General features: G+C 51.6%; 1 protein-coding gene across 6 annotated transcripts in view; it reads left to right on the top strand.

The window, feature by feature from the left end:
* The first annotated feature begins 1,905 nt into the window (after window positions 1–1,905).
* Window positions 1,906–21,676, top strand: part of SLC27A1 (solute carrier family 27 member 1) — a 30,897-nt gene continuing 11,126 nt past the window's right edge. For 3 of the 6 annotated variants that reach the window (XM_061190266.1, XM_061190264.1, XM_061190260.1), the window contains exons 1-7: window positions 3,267–3,348; window positions 4,074–4,240; window positions 19,094–19,488; window positions 19,615–19,776; window positions 19,872–19,941; window positions 20,714–20,805; window positions 20,878–20,987. In XM_061190266.1, the coding sequence (XP_061046249.1) occupies window positions 3,283–3,348; window positions 4,074–4,240; window positions 19,094–19,488; window positions 19,615–19,776; window positions 19,872–19,941; window positions 20,714–20,805; window positions 20,878–20,987 (1,062 nt within the window). In that variant the 5' untranslated portion in view covers window positions 3,267–3,282. Of the gene's footprint in view, window positions 2,227–3,266; window positions 3,349–3,651; window positions 3,673–4,073; window positions 4,241–19,093; window positions 19,489–19,614; window positions 19,777–19,871; window positions 19,942–20,713; window positions 20,806–20,877; window positions 20,988–21,676 lie in introns of those variants that run through there. The other 3 variants (XM_061190262.1, XM_061190261.1, XM_061190263.1) reach the window with 3 other exon arrangements.

The following is a 21,676-nucleotide window of genomic DNA, read 5'->3' as shown; positions in this document are numbered from 1 at the left end:
GCAGAAGAGGAGAGGACACAGACACACAGGGAGAAGGCCATGTGAAGTTAGAGGCAGAGATTGGAGTGATATGGCCAGAAGTCAAGGAATGCCTGGAGCCACCAGAAGTTGGAAGAGGCAGGGAAGGGTCCCTGGAACTTTCAGAGGGAATGAGGCTGTTGACACTTTGATTTCTGACTCCTGGCTTCAGGAAGAACTGAGAGACAATACATTTCTGTTATTTTAAGCTACTCAGTTTGTGGTACTTTGGTATGGCAGCCCCAATAAACTAATACCCCTACTGTAGTGGGCACTTGAATTTGGCGCAGATAAATGGCTCCCTCCCACACGGTGCTCATGTTCTTCTGATAGTGCAATTCCCATGCTTTGATCTTCCGGTTATTTTATTTCAACGTGTGCTTCATTTCTCTTGTTCTTCCAGAAAGTTCCAAGAACTCCCTTTGCTGTGGCCTGCAGACCCATGTGGTCAGCCGGGGAAGGGAGATACCCATCATTCTGTGCCCCCCACCTACTGTGTGCCTGCTCACTCTCCAGATGAGAAGCCCCTTGTGACCCTTTCTGCACAGCGCGCGGGAGGTGGGCGTTACCACCCAGAGGGCGACCAGTGTGCTGACGGGAGAGGTGACCTGCCCAAGGCCACCCAACTGGAGAGGCTCAGAGCCTGCTTTGGCCCTGAAAGCTGAGTTCTGTCCCCCTGTCCAGGCCTCAGTTTCCCCTCCTGTGAAACAGGGAGAGGACCGTTCCTTAACCAGTCATCTGGAATCCCTGGGGACAGTTACGTTTTTGGAATTGGGAATTTTTCAGATCTTAGGAAGGTAACAGGGTGAAAGCTGCCATGTGTTGTGTGATGTCCCTGGGGGGGGGGTGTGGGGAAGCCCCCTATGTAAAGGGATAAATAAAGGATAAACAGGGGTAAAAAGGGATCATTGATCACTGAAAACAGCCAGGGTCAGTGCCGGGGAAGTGGTCCCTCCGCTGGAGCACTGGCACTACCTTAAAAAAAAGTTGGGTTTGCAGAGCCTTTCTGGGGATTTGGGGATTGCTGACTGAGGAGAAGAGTATCTCCGTGTGCGGCATTTGGGATCTTAGTTCCCCGACCAGGGATGGAAACTGCGCCCCCTACAGTGGAAGCACAGAGTCTTAACCACTGGACCACCAGGGAAGTCCCATGTGTACTATTTAGTCAGGGCTCAGTAAACTTGGTAAGATGGAGGGAGGAAGAGAGAGAAGAAAGGGTGAAGGGGAGAAAGGGAGGGGAAGAAGAAAGAGGAAGAAGGGAGGAGGAAGGAAGGCAGGAGGATGGGGGAAGAAGGGGAAGAGGAGTAGTGGGGAGGAGGAAGGGGGGGAAGGGGAAGGAGGAGTGGGTGGAGGAGGGGGAGAAGGTGAGCAAAGGGGGAAGTGGAGGAAGGCTAAGGGGGGGCCTTGAAGAGGTGAAGGAGAAGGGGGAGGGGGAGAGAGGGAGGAAGGGGGGAAGTAGGGGGAATCAGGGCAAGATGGAGAAGAGGGAGGAGAAGTTTAAGGAAGACTGAAAGGGGAGGAGGAGGGTGAGGAAGGGGAGCAATCTCTCTGCCCACATTTGTGAATGAATGAATCTCAACTCCAGCTAGTGTGACAGTTCCAGGCCTCAGTTTCTTTACCTGTAAAATGGGGTGATCACAATAGTGCTACCTGGCAGGATAAGAGTGCTGCTGTAGTTACTGGGCATTGCTGACTCCACTGACCCCCGGTTGAGAAAGTAGGGGACCAGTGACTGGCTCTGGGCCTGTCCTCCGGATCTGCCTCCTCGTCCCCATTTTACCCACCCTAGGTGGCCCGCAGGGACCAATGGCAGCATGGGCGCGCGCACGTGTGTGTGTGTGTGTGTGTGTGTGTGTGTGTGTGTGTGTGGAGGGGAGCGCCTGACCGGTCCTGTCCTCTAAATAGTGCTGGAAGCAGGCCCTGGCCGCCTCCCAAGGAGAGTGCTGAGAAGGTCGGCCAAGCTGTGCAGAAAACAAGCAGGGTGGGGTGCGCAGAAGGGCAGAGGAAAGGAGAGCTTGGAGAGAAGGAGTCAAAGCAGAAGCCCACATGGGCACAACGCAGTCAGAGCAGGTCCCAGGAGTCTGCAGAAGCAGAAGCCCCGGAGGGGAGTCCTCTGTCTTGGACTCATTGTCGCTGCCCACCTACTGCCTGAGCTCTGGTAACCCTCGACAGCGCAGCTAAAGCCTGAGGGTCTGTGAGCGGCTCCAGGTCAGCCAGGGAACAGGGTGGTGGGCAGCGAGGCCAGCACTGGCCCGCACTTGATCAGGGGGAGGGCTTTAGGGTCTCTAGGTGAGCATTTAGGACCTTGGGATGCAAATAAGGGACTCTGTGGAGTTCCTGTGGAAGGGTGGGGAACTGGTGTGTGGATTTTGCCCTCCCTGGGCTGCTGCTGTGAGACTTAACTGACAAGATTTCAGGATATGGATTTGGGATTAGTTGGGTCCTTGGAATATATCTTTTTTTAAAAAAATTAATTAATTAATTTATATTTTTTATTTTTGGCTGCATTCGGTCTCCGGTGCTAAGCACGGGCTTTCCCTAGTTGCTGCGAGCTGGGGGCCACTCCTTGCTGTGGTGCGTGGGCTTCTCATTGCGGTGGCTTCTCTTGCTGAGGAGCACGGGCTCTAGGCGCACAGGCCTCAGCAGTTGTGTCATGTGGGCTCAGCAGCCGTGGCTCGCAGGCTCCAGAGCGCAGGATCAGTAGTTGTGGTGCAGGAGCTCAGCAGCTCCGCGGCATGTGGGATCTTCCCGGACCAGGGCTCAAACCCGTGTCGACTGCACTGGCAGGCAGATACTTAACCATTGTGCCACCAGTGAAGTCCATTGGAATATATCTTTAAGATGAGGTAGGGGTTGGATATTCTGGGGCCCCTAGGCTGTGAGTTTAGGACTCCCCAGGTCCCTGGAGTCCGAAGAGGCTTTGGGGATTGGATTTAGAATAAGCTGGGGCAAGAACCCAGTACAGGTAGGCCCTGAATGTGAACTGAGAGTTGCTAGTCCCCCGGGGTAGGAATTCTGGTTTCCATCTAGGGCTTGGGCCGGGAGCGCCCGGGAGCCAAGCCTCTTGGCTGAGGGACGCACGTGTTTCCTAATCGCCGGCAGGGATGGGACGGGGTAGCTGGGAGGCTGGCGAAGTTTGGTTGTCATGGAGACAGCCGCCTTCCTCGCCAGGCGTTCTAGCCCCTGGGTCTCGTTGGCCGTCGTCACTCTGGCCAGGGTGGTCTCTCTATGGTCGTGGCCTCCGGAAGGGGGCGGGCGGCGGCTATGCGGCTGTGCGGCAGAGCGGTTCTAAGCCAGACGTGTCGGAAGAGAGCCGGCCTGGGAGGGCAGGTGGGGCGGGGCCTAGGGTGCTAGGAGTGAGGCGGAGGGTGGTGACTGGGCCAAAGCCTGAGGGCGGGGCCGGTGACCGGGGTGGAACTTGGGCCTGGGAATACGGGCTAGGCCCAGGACTGGGGGCGGGGCTTAAGCTATTCTGGGCGGGGCCTGGCCCAGAGTGGGTGCGGCGTGTGCTTGTGGGCGGGGCCATAGGCCTAACCTAGGGGCAGAACCTGGTCCAGGGCGGGCGGGGCTCCGGAATGGGGCTTGTGCTTACGGGCGGGGCCGGAGACCTAACCTGGGGGCGGGGTCAAGCGAGTGGAGGTGGGGCGGATAGAGGTGGGACCTGGAGGAAAGCCCAGGACCTGGGTCTGTGGTGGGGCCAAGGTGGACTCTAGGCTTGGGGGCCAAGTCGTTAGGATGGAGCTTGGGTCCAGCGTACAGCTGCTAAGTCGAGGCATGGGGTAGGGCTTGCCAGTGACTGACGGAATGGAAGAGCTGTGCCTGGGGGCGTGGAGATACACTAATTATTGGCAGAAAAGCCTGAGCCGGGCCAGGAGCAAGGAGGCCTGTGCCCACTTTGGGATGGGGCGGAGCCTGTCTGAGACGTGCCCAATCCCAGGCATGGGGGCGGGGCCCGGCTCGAAGCGGGAGCGGAGCGCGACTTCTGGGCGGGGTTGGGTTGGCCGTGGGGCGGGGCCCGGGCGGGCCGTGGCCTCAGAGCTCTCCGCCTCTCCAAGATGCGGGCTCCAGGTGCGGGTTCGGCCTCCGTGGCCTCACTGGTGCTGCTGTGGTTGCTCGGACTGCCGTGGACCTGGAGCACAGCGGTGGCGCTCGGCGTGTACGTAGGCGGCGGCGGCTGGCGTTTCCTGCGCATCGTCTGCAAAACCGCGAGGCGGGACCTCTTGTGAGTGCAGCCCGGGCCTGATACAAGGGCTGGGGTCGGGGGCGGGCTGAGCGCCCAGGGGGGGCGAACAGAGGGGGCTGAAAGGGCAGCGTGGGGGACCTTGAGGGCTTGGGGGGGGTAGGTTTTGGAGACTGGGGGCGGGGTTTGGGTGAGGGCGGGTCTAGGGGCGGGGCTGGGACCTGAAAAGAGTGGGTTGGGGGACTCTGAGGGCACCAGCAGGGGACATCTTGAGGGATTCCCTGGAGGGAGATGAGTAGATTTCAATGTCCTTGAGCCTGCGTGGGTGACCTCAGGGCTCTGGACGGCAACTTGGGGGTACTAGGGCAGCGAGTAGGACTTCCAGAGAGCTGAGGCTGATTGGGAGGCCGTGCGTGTTTGGGGGGGTCTCTATGAGGCTTTGGTGACTGTGGGAGGGCTCTGGGGGGTCTTCAGGGACTCCGGTAGGTCCCTAGGAGTTCTCAGGGGGACTTTCTCAGGGAGAATGAAAGGGCTTCCTGGGGCATGTGTAAAGGGCTTTTGGAGTCTTTGAAGGGTGTTTGTCTCCTCAGGGCCATTTACAGGTCTCTCTGTGGTCGGGGTGCTCTTTGAGAGTTTGAGGTCTGTGCGTGACTTTGGGGGTTGTTCAGAGTCTGTGGAGAGGTTGCTGTGTATTCCAAGATTTGCTTAGAGGTCTCTGGTGACTGAGAATCTCTGGGGAGGGGATTCTGGTGGTGTTTGCAGGCATCCTTGGAAGGTCTCTGGGGTATCTCTAGGGGCTTGCTCAGAGAAGCTGTTGGGAGTCCTCCTGGAGTGAAATAAGTGCTTCTGGGCATTACCACCGGAGCAAATCTCAGGAACAGCCTCCATGTGGAAGTCCCTGAGCACTTGCTATGGGTCTGCCAGTCTTGGTGCCCATGGGGAGGTGGGAGGACTAACCCATTGTAAGGGTGAAGAAACTGAGGCTCTGTGAGCAGCAGGGATGGTGTGCAGCTGGGAAAAGTTCCACTGCAAATTGACTGGTTCTGAACCTTCTAGAACCTGACCTTTCTTTTCCACGCCCTGGCCCCTGCCCCTGCCCTTGGTTTTCTGACATGCAGATTGGACTGTGCTCTCTGTTCAGACACCTTCCACGACCTCCATCCTCTGCAGTAGAAAAGACTCAGCCTCCAGCTGGGTACTTGAGGTCCTGCCAATCTATTCCCTGCCCACTTGCCACTCCCCACCTCTCCATAGGTTCATCTGGCCCCCAGATCAACTTGCCTTGTCAGGCTCAGGCTGCTTCCCTCTGTCTGGAATACACTGGCCCTCCTTTTGCCTGGCAACGCCTTATGATGTTGCCTCCCTCAGGGGACCCTTTGCTGAATTTTCCTGCTCAGCACCCTCCCATGGCTCCTTGTTGCTCTTAGAATCTAGACCACATGAGGTTTCTGACCATGTTCCCAACCTCCTGTCCTTTCCTTTGTCACTCTTCCAGCTACACTGGCCTCCTTGCTGTTCCTAAACACACTCGTATTTATTCCAGCCCCAGGGCCTTTGCATTTGCTATACCCTCTGCCCAGATCACTCTTCCCCTGCTCTTCATTTTCATCATGCCATGGCTTAAATGTCACCTGTCAGACAGCCCTCACCTGACCCTATGTCTCTGTAGACCCTCCCACCTTGTTGCTCTCTGGCAGAATGGCCAAGATTTACACAGGGCTTCCTCTGTGTGAGGCACTATGCTAAGCATGACTTCTTCAAGTCCTCCCAACCACCCTGAGAGGTGGGTACTCTCTTGTCCCATCTTACAGATGAGCAAACTGAGGCACAGCATAGTTTTGTCACTTGCCCAAGGTCACACAGCTGGCCAGTAGTGGGGGCAGGATTTGAACCCAGGCAGTGTGGCTCCAGAGCTTGACTTGTAATCACTAGCGGCATCAGTCACTTGTAATTATCATATGTGTCTGCTTTCTTGCCTTTTAATTTTAGGGTCTCTTTCCCCCCACTAAACTGTGAGCCCTGTTGGGGGGCCAGCACAGATGGAGACTGTGTTGGACTTTGTGCTCCTGTGGCCCTGGTCTCCCGTCAGGGCGGCACACAACAGGAGTGCAGGATATATTTTTTGGATGGCAGGTCTTCACTCCTTCCTTGGGCACCATGGGGCAGGGGATATCTGTGACCAGCTCTGTCTCCCCTGGGACAGGACAGAAGCTGGGTCCACTCCGAGTCCCCAACACAGAGCTTGACACACTTTCTGTAGGAGGCAGCCTGGAAGATGGCCCTACCTCCCAGTCTGCCCACCTTTGTATGATCCCTTCCCTTTGAGTGTGGGCTGGACCTAGTGACTCACTTCTAATGAACAGAATACAGCAAAAGCAATGGGATATTACTTCTGAGATTAGGTAATAAAAAAGACTGTGGCTTCCATCTTGGGTGCTCTCTCGTGGGTCACTCCCTCTGGGGGAAGCCAGCTGTCATGTAAGGCAGCTCTGTGGAGAGTCTCACATGAGTGAACTTGGAAATGGATTCTCTCCCAGTGAAACCTTGAGATGATCACAGCCCCTGCTGACACCTTGATTACAGCCTCACAAGACACCCTGAGCCAGAACCACCCAGCTAAGCTGCTCCTGGATTTGTGACCCACAGAAACTGTGAGATAATCAATGTTTGCTCTTTTCAGCTAGTAATTTTGGCTGCAATTTGTTACACGGCAATAGCTAACTAATGCAGCTTACATGACACCCACCCACCTCTGTACCAGGTTTTGTTCTAGTGTTCTCACAGTCCTGTAAGGAAGGAATGCTTACTAATCCCATTTTGTGGTTGGTGAACCAAAGCACCGAGAGGGGAGGTCATTTGCCCAAGAACACAGAGCCGAGGAGCGGCAGGACTCCAGAGTATGTGTTCTTAGCTGCTGTGTTGTGCTGGGGTGGTGGTGCAGGCTGGCTGCATTTAGAACCTAGGTTCAGAAATATTTAAGCACCCTGCCTCAGTTCTTCTAACTCATCTTCTATTTTCCTCATGAAATCTGATCACATTCATCTGTGTTATTTCTTCCTGCCCCGGTGCCCTGGAGCTCAGGGTGAAAGCAGGAAGGGGCAGGAGGAGCAGAGAGGCAAGAAAAGGCCTCAGGAAGGGCCCAAAGGTGGACAGTGGCCTCTTTGTCCCCAGGGTGGGGGTGGCTTGTGCTGCTACCAGGCAGGGTGACCCAGACATGTGGCTGGAGCCCAGTGCTGAAGTCCACTGCCCGCCCGTGTGGGTGTGCTCCAGAGAGGCTGGGGGCGAGGGCGGGAGGGACAGGCCGTGAAGACTGGGCCCGTTGTGAATGCTTGAGTAACCTGAGCACGAGCCGCTGCAGCCTCAGTCGAGTTTCTTTGCTGTGCTGTCTGCGGACAGGGCGCACCCCTGTGGGAGCTGCTTCCTGTGGTTCCTACCCTTGCTGATGGCCCTCTCCCCATGGCTGTAACACTAGTACCCCTTCATGGGGTTCTTGGGGTGCTCTACTGAAGCTCTTAGAGGAGAGCTGGGCACATAGTAGGCACTCAGACTTGTTGGTGCTGATTGCCTTCACCCAGCAGTGGGTACCTCAGAGGTTAGGTGCTTGGTGGCTAGAGCCAGAGTGTCTAGCTGTGGCCTTCACTCTGCTCCTTGCTAGCCCATGAAACATCACCCTCTGAGTCTTAGTTCCTTCATCTCTAAGAGTACACCTTGTGCATCCTCTCTTCTTTAAGAAAACGTGAATTGAGCACCTGTTGTGTGCAGCACGGGCACTTGGTCTGTCACGTGGTACATGGTGAATGTTTGGGGGCAAGCCTGAGGAGGAACAGAGGGACCCTGCCAGGGGGCCTGGTCTGGGTTGTTCTGTCCTCTATTTGCTGTGTGACCTTGAGTGTGTAATTCACCTCTCTGAGCTCCCAGCTCATCCACCATCTGACATGGGGATTTTATTTTATTTTATTTTTTATTTATTTATTTATGGCTGTGTTGGGTCTTCGTTTCTGTGCGAGGGCTTTCTCCAGTTGAGGCAAGTGGGGGCCACTCTTCATCGCGGTGTGTGGGCCTCTCACTATCGCGGCCTCTCTTGTTGCAGAGCACAGGCTCCAGACGCGCAGGCTCAGTAGTTGTGGCTCACGGGCCTAGTCGCTCCGCGGCATGTGGGATCTTCCCAGACCAGGGCTCGAACCCGTGTCCCCTGCACTGGCAGGCAGATTCTCAACCACTGCACCACCAGGGAAGCCCCTGACATGGGGATTTTAGAACCCTACTTTGGAAGGTGGCTGTAAGGTTAGCTCAGTAAATGCTGAGGCTGCTCACCGTAGCAACTCTATTTATTCGTTGAATGGTTGAGATATCAGGATCTGACCAGGGAGGTGGATGTATAAACAGCTAACTTTTAACATTTTACATTTTCAATTATTTTTTTGTAACAGTTAATACATAACACAGGTACAAAATTCAAATGTTAGAAGTTTGCAGTGAGTGTTGCCCTCTCTCCGCTGCCCCCAGCCCTGCAGTTCCCCTCCTCAGAGGCATCTTGTGTCTCTTTCCCAAGAAATATATGCAGACCTCTTCTTGTTCTTGGTGCTCACAAATGGCCACACATTCTCCATCATATTCTTCACCTCCTGCTTTCTTTCTTCTCTCCACTTTCACTTGAAATTTTTGCTTTTATTAAAGTCACGCAGGCTTCGAGATGAAAGACTCTAAGCCTTCTACCTCAAGTGGCAGCTGCCAGCCCCACCCTCTACCCACATTTTCCCTTCCCTTCCAGGAGTGATTCTTACCTCTCCTTTGAATCTTTTGGACTTCACCTCCACGTCTCTAAATGGCTTATGTGACAAATCTGCATTTTTTCACTTTGAGACTTGATCTGTCATCTCACTCCATGGAAGATGAGGATTTGGCGTCCCTTTATCCCCCTGTCCTCACTCTCTTCCTGTTCCTGTGCATGGTGTATACATACCCACCCTCATACGTACACAGACACACATGTTCTTCCATCCCTTCATTGTCCCAATATTATTACAGTTGATTCTCATTATTTGTGGTAGTTTTCTTCTTCTTCTTCTTCTTTTTTTTTTGGAAATGCTGCAAGGCTTGCGGGATCTTAGTTCCCCCACCAGAGATTGAACCCGCACCCTCGGCAGTGAAAGCACAGAGTCCTAACCACTGGACCACCAGGGAATTCCCTGTGATAGTTTTGTTCTACAAAGTTGCTGCGAACATTGAATTAGCAAATACTGAACCATTGTTCCTAGGGAAAATACAGGGTTAGGTTCTTGCAAGCCTCTGATCACAACATTTTCATCAACCAATCAATACATAATCTTGTTTTGTGTGTATTCTGTTTAAAGACACATCATTTAATATATATTGTTGATTCATTACTATTGAACTCACTGCCAGCAACATTATAACTCATGCCTGAACAAAACTTATCTAATATGTGTATCTTCTCCATAAGGCACATCACAGCCTTCTTGTACTTAGGAACACTAGACAGCATTTCAGCATTATGCCTGGGGCCCATTTTAAACAGCAAAATCAACAACAAAAAGCACAAAAACACCAAAAAATGTGGCATTAAATAGACTGCCAAAAGGATGCTTGTTTATGAGTTAAACAACTTTATGTATTTTTGTCTGGAGTTATTGATTGCCTTCATATTGGTTAGTTTTCTATGTATTTATCTCTACTTCAAAGCCAAACTCCACAACATTTGTCTCTCTCTCCTCTAATATTTATAGCATCAGATGGGCTTTCAGTTTCACCTTTTTGGAGAAGTCTCTCTTTTAGCCTCCAATCTGTCCAGGCTGGTCTAGTTGCTCTCTCTACCTGGTGGGCAGCCAATACACCAGGCTTGGTCCTACCCATCTTCCTGAGGATTAGCATCACTTCTATCTTGGGTTGGATACCCTGTTTCCTGGGTCCCTGATAGTCCTCTTCCTTGGTTTACTCCTTTAATTAGTTGGAACACATCTTCATTAGCTTTGGGAGAAATCATGTATAGAAATTTAATTTTTTGAGACCCTCCATGTATGAAAATATCTTTATTTCCACACTCACACTTGACTGATGGTCTGGGTATAGACTTCTAGGTTGGATATTATTTTCCTTCAAAATTGAAGGCATTTCTTATTTTCTTCTCACATCATGGTTATTGTTGAGAAGACTAAAACTCTCTGATTCCTGATCCTTTGCAGTGACTTTTTTTTTTCTTTTTTTTTTCCTTCTGGAAGCTTGTGGGATCTTTTCAAGATGGTGGGTTATTTCCATCCATTGTATGATCTGTTGGTGGGTTTCAGGTCAAGGAAGTTTTCTTGATGTTATCACTGGTGATTTCCTCACCTTTATTTCCTTTGTTCTTCTTCGAACTCCTATTATTGAGTGCCTGGAACAATGTCTAGCTTGATAACATTTATTGAATGAATATGATATTGGATCTTCTGGACTGGTTCTATAATTTTCATATCTTTTTTTTTTTCTTAACATCTTTTTTGGAGTATAATTGCTTTACAATAATGTGTTAGTTTCTGCTTTATAACAAAGTGAATCAGCTATCTTCTTATCTTTTTTATTTTCCAGCTCTGTCTTTTTATCCTATTTTCTATGATATTTCTTCAAATATATCTTTCAGTCCTTCTATTAATGTTTAACTTATGCCCTCACATTTAAAATTTTTTATTATGATTATTCTTTGTTCAAATTAATAGACTATTTTAATTGATTTTTTAATTTTGTTTTTTCTTTTTTATATAGACTTCATTTTTTATTATCAGTTTTAGGTTTACAAAAATTAAGCAGAAAGTACAGAGAGTTCTCATATACCCCCTTACTCTCCCCTGCAGTTTCCCGTGTTTTTAATATCTCTTATTAGTGTAGTACGCTTGTTACAATTGATGAGTCATTGTTGATACATGATTATTAACTAAGCCCCATATTTTTCATTAGGGTTCATGTGTATGTTGTACATTCTTTGTGCCCTCACATTTAAATTTTCCAGGATCTTTTTTTTTTCATTCCCTGAAAGCTTTTATATAGCATCCTATTCTTGTTTCATGGATGCAATATATCTTCTTACATTTTCAAGGATATTAATGACTTTATTAGTTTTTTTCTCTTTGCACAATCTCTTTTTCCTCAAAGATTTTCTTCTTTGTTTATTTTAGTTTCCATCATCCCTATTAGAGGAAATCCCCAGGAGTCTGGTAGTCCTTGGCTGTAAAGCCAATTAGAAGCTCTCAGCATGGATGTGTGTAGGGGCTGAGGGGGTCTTGTCAACTGAGCTTCATGATGGGGTCACCTGGCCAGGTGGTGCTTTGGGGAAAGTCCAGTGTAGTGTCTTTGGGTCTTTCCTCTGGACATGGGCACAGGCCCCACCAGCAGCATCCCAGGAACACAGCGGGGAAGAGGGCTGGAGGCTTGGCATCTGGCAGGTAAACATTCACTTAACACCCATTTGCAGGGAGGTGCCCCACCCAGAAACCCTCCTGTGGATGGACTTTCAATCTTCTCCTGGGTGGCCACTTTTTTTTTTTTTTTCAATTGAGATACTGACATATAACACTCTATTACTTTCAGGTGGGCAACATAATGATTTGCTATTTGCATAAAGGTTTCTCCTGCTACCCGAAAATAGAGCATTTCTCTGAAACCTTTCATAAGCCTAAATGGTGTAAAGGGAAGAAGCAATTACCTTAGGATGCATCTTGCTAACGGGTGCACAAAATAAATTGAGATAAAGTTCAGATGCTCACAGACACAGTTCAAAGCTATGGCAGCTTGATGCTGGGATTCTGAGTGTAGTTCCCAGGGAAGGAGCTTGGCAGTGCCTCTCTCACTGCTTTGGGTGCGCGCTGCCCCTATAACAGCTCCCTGCAGAACAAACACCGAACACTATTTTTACTTTTTGCCTTTTATTGTAAAAGCGAAAATCCTCTTTGGATTTCTTTCGGTTAGCAAAAACAGGTACTAATTTTGGTCTTTCACAAAAGAGAAGCGGCATTAAAGTGAATTTTTGAAAAGTAGGGGATACTGGTATATTGTGAAATGATCACCACTGTAAGTCTAGTTAACATCCATCATGATACATAGTTACAAAAATTTTTTTCTTGTGAGGAGAACTTTTAAGATCTACTCTCTTAGCAACTTTCAAATATGCAATGAGGTATTATTGACTATAGTCACCATGTTGTACATTACATCCCCATGACATTTATTTCACACAGGGGGCTCCTTAAAGAGATTTCCATCAATCCTCCACTGCAGCCCAGGATTCTGCTTTCCCCCTCCTCCTGGGGCCCCCACCTCTCATGTGCTGCTGCCCAGCTTCCCAAAGTGGGGTGATTTGGTCTCCACTTCCATTTTCCCAGTCCTTGTGAGTTCACACTTAAGTCCTTTTATTAGCCGTTTTGGGAGGCACTGTGAACAGTCAGTGTCTGAGTGCTCTCAATCTGCCATCTTTGCCACAAGGTCAGCAGTAACTTTTCCCATTTACCTTTAGGGTCCTTCCTCATCCCTTGCATTGGGGGCACCATTCTTGTGCGCAGCCTTCTGTTGTAAGCTTCAGCTCGAGCGGTTGTTCATCTAACCCCTCGCTTACTGCAGGATGTTTGGATTCTTTCCCATCTTCTGCTCACTGGAAGCTACAAATGAATAATGCGCCGTCATTTCCCCCGTGTGACTTTAATGTGTCAAAATCAGTATACCCGTTGGTGGAGCGATTCAGAGCCATGGAGAGACATTCCCGACCTTGGGCCGTCTCCTCCCACTCTCTGCTTCGCTCACTCCTCTCCTCCCGCTGGCCTTTGCTCTCTTTTAAACCTGCCAATCTCCTTCCTGCCTCCAGGTCTTTGCACTCGTGGTGCCCTCCACCTGGAATACTTCCCCTCGAGCTTTACCCATGGCTGGCTCCTTCTCATCCTTCAAAGTTCAGTGCAAATGTTGCTTCCTCAGACAAGGCTCCCCTGCCCCGTGGGTGAAGTCTGTCCTGGTCGTGCTTGATCACATCATCCTGTTGCTTTTTTTCTTAGAAAACGTATAAAACTGTCATTGTTTTTGTTTGCTTTCTCCTTGATTATTGACTGTAAACCCATAGCGGCAGGGATCACGCCTACCTTGGTCACCTGTGTGTCCCCATTCCTGTCATGATGTCCAGCATGTGGTGGTACTTTGTGGAGGTGTGCTGCACTTGTGGATCAGCTCCTCTGTGGAGGTGTTCTCCATGAGGAGGCTTCAGCTGCAAGTAGTGGGAATCCCAACTAGAAGTGGCATCAACAGTAAAGCACATTTATAGCCATGTGCAATGGGGTATTGGGACATGAGGTGGCTTCAGGTTGATCAATTTGTGTTCAGCATGTTATCATTGGCCCAAGTTCCTTCTGCCTTTCTGCTCTGGCATCCTTGCTTCAAAGGCTTGGCGTCTCCAGTTAGTTACCCTCATGGTCTCATATTGGCTGCTGTGGCTCCAGCCATCACATGCTGATAGAAGAAAGTGAACATGGGACTACCAGGCCCCATGTTGCAGGGGGTGTGAAAGGGGCTATTGTGATGGCGGGAGGTCTATGAGTTGGGCAGCGTTGGAGTTAGAGCCAGATTTCCAGAGCTTTGAACACTGAGCAGAAGACAGTCTTATGTTCCCAGGAAAGTGTTCTGAGCAGGGAAGCAGCACAGCCAGGCTGGCCTGCATGGAGGAAGAGGGTGGCTTGGTGAGGAGGGTTTGGGGCAGCCAGGCAGGAAATGCACTTGTTCCCGGACAGTGGGAATGGAGACACACCCCCTCTGCCCCCTTGAATGGGGCACTGGGGTGAGAGCGGTAAGGAAGATAGGCAATGGTGGAGATGAAGCAGAGTGTGTTAGTTTCTTGTGGCTGTCATAACAATGTAGCACAAACTGGGGGACTTAAAACAATAGAAATTTATTCTGCTGTAGTTGTAGAGGCCTGAAGTCTGAAATCAAGGTGTGGGCAGGGTTGGTTCCTTCTGGAGGCTCCGAGGGAGAATCTGTTCCATGCCTCTCTCCTAGCTTCTGGTGGCTTCCAGCAATCCTTGGCAGTTCCTTGGCTTGTGGTTGCATCACTCAGTCCAATCTCTGCCTCCGTCTTCGGATGGCCTTCTTCTCTATGTTTGTGTCTCCTCTTCTGTCTCTTAGAAGGACACTTGTCATTGGATTTAGGGCCCATCCTAAATCCAGGATGATCTCATCTGAAGATCCTCAACTTAATTACATCTGCAAAGACCCTTTTCCCACATATGGGCTCATTCACAAGTTTGGAGGATCAGGACTTGGATGTATCTTTTTGGGGCCACCATTCACCCTACTACACAGAGAATGGGGCCTGGCGCAGGGTGGAGGCGGGAGACCAGGGGGAGGTGACTGCACTGTTTCAGGCTTGTGACGGTGGGGTCTTGGCTGTGCTTGTGAGATAACCGGATTCCAGCTAGTCCGCATTGGAGAAAGTCATTTGTTCTACCCATCCTTGAGGACCTCCTGTGCCCCACACCCTGTCTGGGCTTCGGGGATGCCATGGTCACCATGACACGCCATGAACGCACCAGATGATGCTTTTCCTGTCCTATGGAGCCCACAGCCTAATGAGGGAGAAGGATGCTCGAGAAGGAAATGAGGAAATAATTTAAACATCAGAAAGTGACAAGAAGAATACAGCACGTGGGGGAGAGGCAAGGATAGTGCATGACTACTGCAGCCAGGGCGGTAGGTGTGGGGCACCCAGCACAGGTGGTCAGATGAGAAGGAGCCAACCGTGCAAAGACCTGGGGGACAGAAGAGTGCTCCAGGCAGAGGGAACAGCAGGTGCAAAGCCCAGAGGCAGGACCCGACCCTCCTGGGCAGAGTAACGATGAATCCCTCTTTTTCAACCCTTCTTCTTGGTTGGGCACTTAATACATTTGACAGGTATTAGGCCGAGAATTGCACTGTTCCCCCATTTACAGATGCACTGCTGTTCTGGGCCCTGCTTCCTCTTTGTAAATAGGACAATGGCAGTACCTACACTTTGCTGAGCTGGAGAACACCTTGGAGCTTGTTATGTTCAGTCTCCTGATATTCCAAGTAAGGAAACTGAGGCCCAGAGAGGGCAGGGTCTGCCCAGGTGCCATAGCTGGTAAGCGGTGGAGTAGGATCTGAACCAAGGCCATTGACTCCAGGGCACTTTTTCTTTCCTCTGGGCTCTGCTGTGGCTCACAGCCCCGGGACAGACACTTGAGGAATCAGTGTTTGCACAAGGCCCTCAGATCATGTCTTGCCTCCTCCCCTGGACCATTACCCCCAGGGGACTTCCTGGGCTGGCCCCCGCTCTTGGAACTTGCTTGTTCCTCTTTCTTCCTTACAGGGTAGGTATGAGTCAAGTTGCTGAGCAGATAAAATGCTAATTCAATTCTGTTTTCTTACTGACAGTGCATACCTCCCTGGGGAGAGGATAGCAACAGAGTTTATTTAGAATGTAGGACACGCCAGGCCCTGTCCTTAGAAGTCTCCATCCATCTCTTTTATCCCCTAATGACCTGGAAGGCATGGGATCTTATTGTCCCCATTAACCAGGAGGCCCAGAGAGGGATGTACCCACCCATGCCCACTGTATGAGTGTCCTGGGGCTGCCGTAACAAATTACCACAATCTTGGTAGCTTAAAACAAAAGGATTTTGTTGTCTCAGAGTTCTGGAGACCAGAAGCCCAAAATCAGCTTCTGGGGAGTCCAGGCGTCCTTGGCTTGGCTTGTGGCTGCATCACTCCAGTCTCTGCCTCTGTCTCCTCAGAGCCTTCTCCCTTGTGTCTTTGTGTTCTCTCTTCTTTTTTTTTTACTTTTTGGCTGTACCACGCAGCATGCGGGATCTCAGTTCCCTGACCAGGGATTGAACCCACAACCCCTGCAGTGGAAGTGCAGTGTCTTAACCACTGGACCACCAGGGAAGTCCCTCTCTCTTCTTGTAGAGATACCTGTTATTGGATTTAGGGCCCACCTAGGCAATCAGGATGACCTCATCTCATACTTACCTTAATTATATCTGCAAAGACCCTGTTTCCAAATAAGGTCATAGTCTGAAGTTCTGGGTGTACATGAATTTTTGGAGACACTCTTCAACAACTGCAGTCACACAGGCAGAAGAGACTGGGCTGCATTTGAGCCAGCCTGTGGGACACCAGCATCGTCCTTACATTCTAGGCCCTGTTTCTAGTGATGGGACTACAGCCCTGGACACAATAGACAGATAGACAGGGTGCCTGCTCTCATGGAAAAAGACAAAGAATTCAGGAAACCCACAAAGGAAGATGGCAGTTTTAGATTGTGATGATCACTTTGAAGGAATAAAACGATGGTGGTGGGGGGGTGTGGGTGCTGGGAATGTATCAGTTACCTATGGCTGTGTAACAAATTACCCCTGAAACTAGGGGCTTAAAAAATGATCATTATCATCTCCTATGTCTAGGCTTCCTTACAGCTCAGTGCTGGGTTCCCAGGGCCAGTATCCTGAGAGAGAGGGAAAACGAGAGGGCATGAGGGCTCCTGCGTGCTGGGAAGAAGGTGTGCTGTCTTTGTGCCCTGGGCTCAGAAGTCACATAGCATCACTTCTGCTACATTCTCTTCCTTAGAAGCAAGCCCCTCAGTCTGCCCATACTCAAGCAGATGGGAAATAGAACCCACCTTTCGAAGGGAGGACTGTCAAAGGGTTTGCAGGGATATTTTAAAATAGCCATACTGATCCAAGCTGGGCAGGGCTGGGAGGACCCCTCTGAGCAGGTGTCATTGGAGCTGAGAGGTGAAGGATGAGAAGGAGCCGAGATGAGGGGCCTGGGGCAGCGTATTCCAGGCAGTGGGAGCTGGGCAAAGGCCCTTGGGCAGGAACCTCTGCCCTGCTGAAGATCAGGGAAGGAGGCAAGAGCAAGCTGGGGCAATGGAGGGTGATGAGGTGGCCAGATGCATGCGGCTGGGCCGTGCTGGGCCTCACAGGCCACAGGGAAGGCATTTGATTGAAAAAACAGTGGGAGCCTTTGGAGGGTTAAAATATTATTTAAAAAAATTTTTTTTGATTTTTGATTTTTTAAAAAATTTTTTAAAATTTAGGGAATTCCCTGGGTGGTCCAGTAGTTAGGACTCCACACTTCCACTGCAGGGGGCCCATTCCAATGCCTGGTCAGGGAGCTAAGATCCTGCAAGCTGCACGGCGTGGCCAAAAAAATTAAAAAATTAAAAATTTTTTAATTAAAAAATTTTAATTTTTAAAATAGAAAAATTTTTTATTTAAAAATGTTTTAAATTACAAATTTTAATTTAATTTTTAAATTTTTATTTAAAATTTTTTATTTTTAAAATTTATTTTTTTATTTTATTTTTTAAAAATCTGTGATAAAAACATTTTACCATGGAAAATTTCAAGCTTACAGAAGTAGAGAGAATAATGTAATAAACCCATGTGCCCATTCCCCAGCTTCCGTGATCTTCATATGATTGTTTCCTCACCTCCACCCACTTCCTCCTCTGTCTGAATCTCAGTGGCACATCTTTCTATCTGTTAGTTTTCCAGGGTGTATATCTGGAAGGTAAGGACTCCTGTTTTTAACCTTGCCACAGACAGTCTTCATGAGTTTCATTCATTCATTCATTTTTGTGGTAGTAAAACGCATATAATGTAAAATTTACCATTAGCGACATTGAGTACATTCACAGTGTTGTGCAACCATCAGCTCTATCTAGCTCCAGAACATTTCCATCACCCCAAAAGGAAACCCTGTCCCCATTAGCAGTTACTCCCCATTCCCCCTCCCCCAGCTCCTAGTAACCACCAATCTGCTCTGTCTTCATGGGTTGTTTTTGAGGTGTAATTTACATATAATAAAATGCACCCGTTCTAAGTGTTCATTTAGGATTTGGGGAACCACACCCGGGTAACCTTCCTGGGGGCAGAGTGAGGACCACCTGTCTCAGTCAGGGCAGAGCAAGCTGCTGTAACAAACAGGTCCCCACTTGACAGTGGCTTAACCCAGCACAAAGTTACCTCTCAGAGTCAGGTGGCAGGGCAGGGAGCCAGGTAAAGCCAGAAGACCACTTGTTTCTTGAGCTCCTGCACTGAGAAATTCTAGCTTTCTTGGTTCTGTGATCTAAAGCCATTTCTGTTTGCTTAAAACAACACAAACAAGTTCATGTCTCACTCATCTGACAGCCTGGCATCATCAGTGATGGCTGCTCATCTCCACAGGGTCATTCAGGAACCTGGCTCCTTCTATGGGGGTTCTGTCTTCCCCTGGGGCCTCTGATCCCCTTGTCTCTACTAGCAGGTGGAGACAAAGGAACAAGACACCTGCCATCAGGGCCTCTCGCTAGCCCGTCTTCTGGCCTCACCTGGGGCAGAGGCACCTCCTCCCCTGGGTGGGGGCACACGTGCTGGATGGCTCAGCCATCTGTGCCTAGTGCCATTGAGTAACTTGGGAGTGGAACGGCCCCCCAGCTCAGGGGGTGGACCCCAGGGCCCGGTTAAGGCAGGCGGGGCATGAGGAGTCCAAGCTGGAGGCAGTGGGGGGTCAGCATGGGGCACTTGGGCTGCCCCAGGAGAGAAAAACAAGGAAAGGACTGGGCCTGGCTCCCTCAGGGTCACCAAGCAGGCTGTGGCGGAGGAGGACAGGGTGACTCTGATTTACACTGCATGGCCCGGCCAGCTGTGAGAATCCGCCTACTTCTGGGCTGACTGGTAAATGGCCCTTTGCCCTTAGTTTCTCCAAGAGACCCAGCAACCCAAGGGTTCTCACTGAACACTTGCCACCCTTGGGAATACAGGGACCTTTTCCTCCGCCTTCTCCACGGGGGGATGCTGAGGCTTGGGGTGGTCTCCTGGAAGCCGGGCAGGACACTCAGTGACACCGTCCCCTCGTCCCCCCTCCCAGCGGCCTCATCGTGCTGATGCGCGTGCGCCTGGAGCTGCGGTGGCACCAGCGCGCCCGCCACACCATCCCGCAGATCTTCCAGGAGGTGGTACGGCGGCAGCCTGAGCACCTGGCGCTGGTGGACGCGGGCAGCGGCTCGTGCTGGACCTTCGCGCAGCTGGACGCCTACTCCAATGCCGTGGCCAACCTATTCTGCCAGCTGGGCTACACGCCAGGCGACGTGGTGGCCATCTTCCTGGAGGGCCGGCCTGAGTTTGTGGGGCTGTGGCTGGGTCTGGCCAAGGCGGGCATGGAGGCCGCGCTGCTCAATGTTAACCTGCGGCGGGAGCCCCTGGTCTTCTGCCTGGGCACCTCGGGCGCCAAGGCCCTGGTCTTCGGACGGGAGCTGGCAGCGGGTGAGGCCGGGTGTGGGCAGCATCTCGGTGGGGGCCTGGGGCCGCCCAGGGCAGGGAGATGGTGCTTCCCCGGCCCTGGGAGGGGACCTGCCCATCCTTGACCATGACATATGTTTTGGGCCGCAGTGGTGGCCGAGGTGAGTGGACAGCTGGGCAAGAGCCTGGTCAAGTTCTGTTCTGGAGACTTGGGGCCCGAGGGTGTCTTGCCGGACACCCAGCTCCTGGACCCGCTGCTGAAGGAGGCCTCCACAGCCCCCCTGGCCCAGCCCCCTGGCAAGGGCATGGATGGTGAGTCCAGGTGGGATCCCCCCTGCCGATGCCCACCCAGTCCCCTCGTCCCCCTCACGCCAGCCTCCGGTCCCCAACACCCACATCTCTCTTAGATCGACTCCTCTACATCTACACGTCAGGGACCACGGGGCTGCCCAAGGCTGCCATCGTCGTACACAGCAGGTGAGGGGCCCGTGGGCATTGCCCCCAGCGCAGGAGAGCCACTCCAGGTCCTCTCTACGGCCTGATCCCCCCGACCTCCAGCTCCTGTTGGGGTCTTGTGGGCATCTTGATCCCAACTGGGTAAAATCCACAGCCCATCTCAGGACACCGTGCTGCCCTCTGCCCCTCCTCAGTCTCCTCCTGTCCCCACTCCTGCCCCCAACAGTCTCCTTCTCATCAGCGACCATAATAAGGTTTAAAATCCTAAATCAGACCTCCTCTGTGCCAAACCTCCCTGTACCCTCCTTGGCCCTCAGAATAAAAGCCGTATTCGTGTTGTGCGGCACCCACCACTTCTCTGATGCCATTTTCCTCCTCTCCACCTCTCACTCGCTCCCTCCCTCCCTCCTCGACCCCTCACACTTCCTCAAACCTGCCAGACTCCTTCTGGCCTCAGGACCTTTGCATATGCTCTGCGCTTCACCTGGGTGCCCTTCCCTAGCTCACCCTACAGCTCCTTCTTGCCGGGCCTTAACTCATGTGTCACCTCCCCAGGCAGGTTACCCCACCCTCCCTGGCTTTGTCCCCTTCAGCCTCTCTCTGTCCCTTTGCTCTATTATATCCCTCGTGGCAGCAAGCACCGTTTTCTTTATTTGTTGCATGTTCCTCTCCTGCCAGCCTATAAGGCCCCTATGAGCTGGGCTGGCTCTGCCTCAGTATGCAGCTCGCTCCCCCCACTCCATGCTTTTTTCGTGGGTGTGGGTCCCAGCCCCTGCACTCCCTGCCCCTGCAGGTACTACCGCATAGCGGCATTTGCCCACCACTCCTACAGCATGCAGGCAGCAGATGTGCTCTACGACTGTCTGCCCCTGTACCACTCGGCAGGTACCTCAGGGAAGCTTGGGCGGGGGAGGGGGCGGGGGATTGGGGACCCCTCATCGAGCCCACTCTCTGCAGGGAACATCATTGGCGTGGGTCAGTGTCTCATCTACGGGCTGACCGTGGTCCTCCGCAAGAAGTTTTCAGCCAGCCGCTTCTGGGATGACTGCATCAAGTACAACTGCACGGTCAGGCCCCGCCCCTCTCGTACCTCCAGCCCTCCTCCCACCCTTCCAAGTATATGGCTCTGAATGGCTGCCTCCCAGGGACTCGGTGGGGCTGGGAGGGGGCAGTCAGTACTTCGCTCAAGGCCCAGCCCGAGGCTAAACCTTGAACATGTAAACTCATTGGAACCTCATAGCTGCTTGGGAGCGGGCAAAGGCCTCATACCCATTTTGCAAGTGGAGAAACTGAGGCTTTTAATGCAGCTGGGATTGGACACAGACTGCCTGAGATCCTTAAGATGCTGCCTTCCCTACTCCCTGTGCCCCGAAGGTCTTCCCTGCTGGTGGCTGCAGGGAAATGGGTGCAGTCACCTCGCTGGGCTGGTTAAGGCCACAAAGCCCAGGGCTTCCCGGTGGGATAAGCATGAAGCAGAGGTGGAGGGCATCCACTGTCCTGCAGAGCAGGTAGGGGTTAAGACAAGTCCCTTCCTCTCCTCTCCCCTCCACAATGAGAGGAGAGCAGGCCGAGGATTTCAGTGCTGTGATGGGGGTGGAAATACAGGTGCCTAGTACCTTCCTCCAGGTGGAAGAAGGAGTGAGGAGGGGAGAGAAGGGGGTGTGTCCAGGGACTGGCAAATTGGCAGGTGCTGAACCTTGAAGAGGTGGGGCCCAGAGACGTTCAGCCACTTGCCCAGATCACACAGCTGGCCAGG

The sequence above is a fragment of the Eubalaena glacialis genome, chromosome 4, assembly GCF_028564815.1.
Source record: "Eubalaena glacialis isolate mEubGla1 chromosome 4, mEubGla1.1.hap2.+ XY, whole genome shotgun sequence".
NCBI lineage: Eukaryota > Metazoa > Chordata > Mammalia > Artiodactyla > Balaenidae > Eubalaena > Eubalaena glacialis.
Note: the sequence above shows the minus strand (reverse complement) of the source record. Positions and strands in the feature narration are given on the sequence as shown.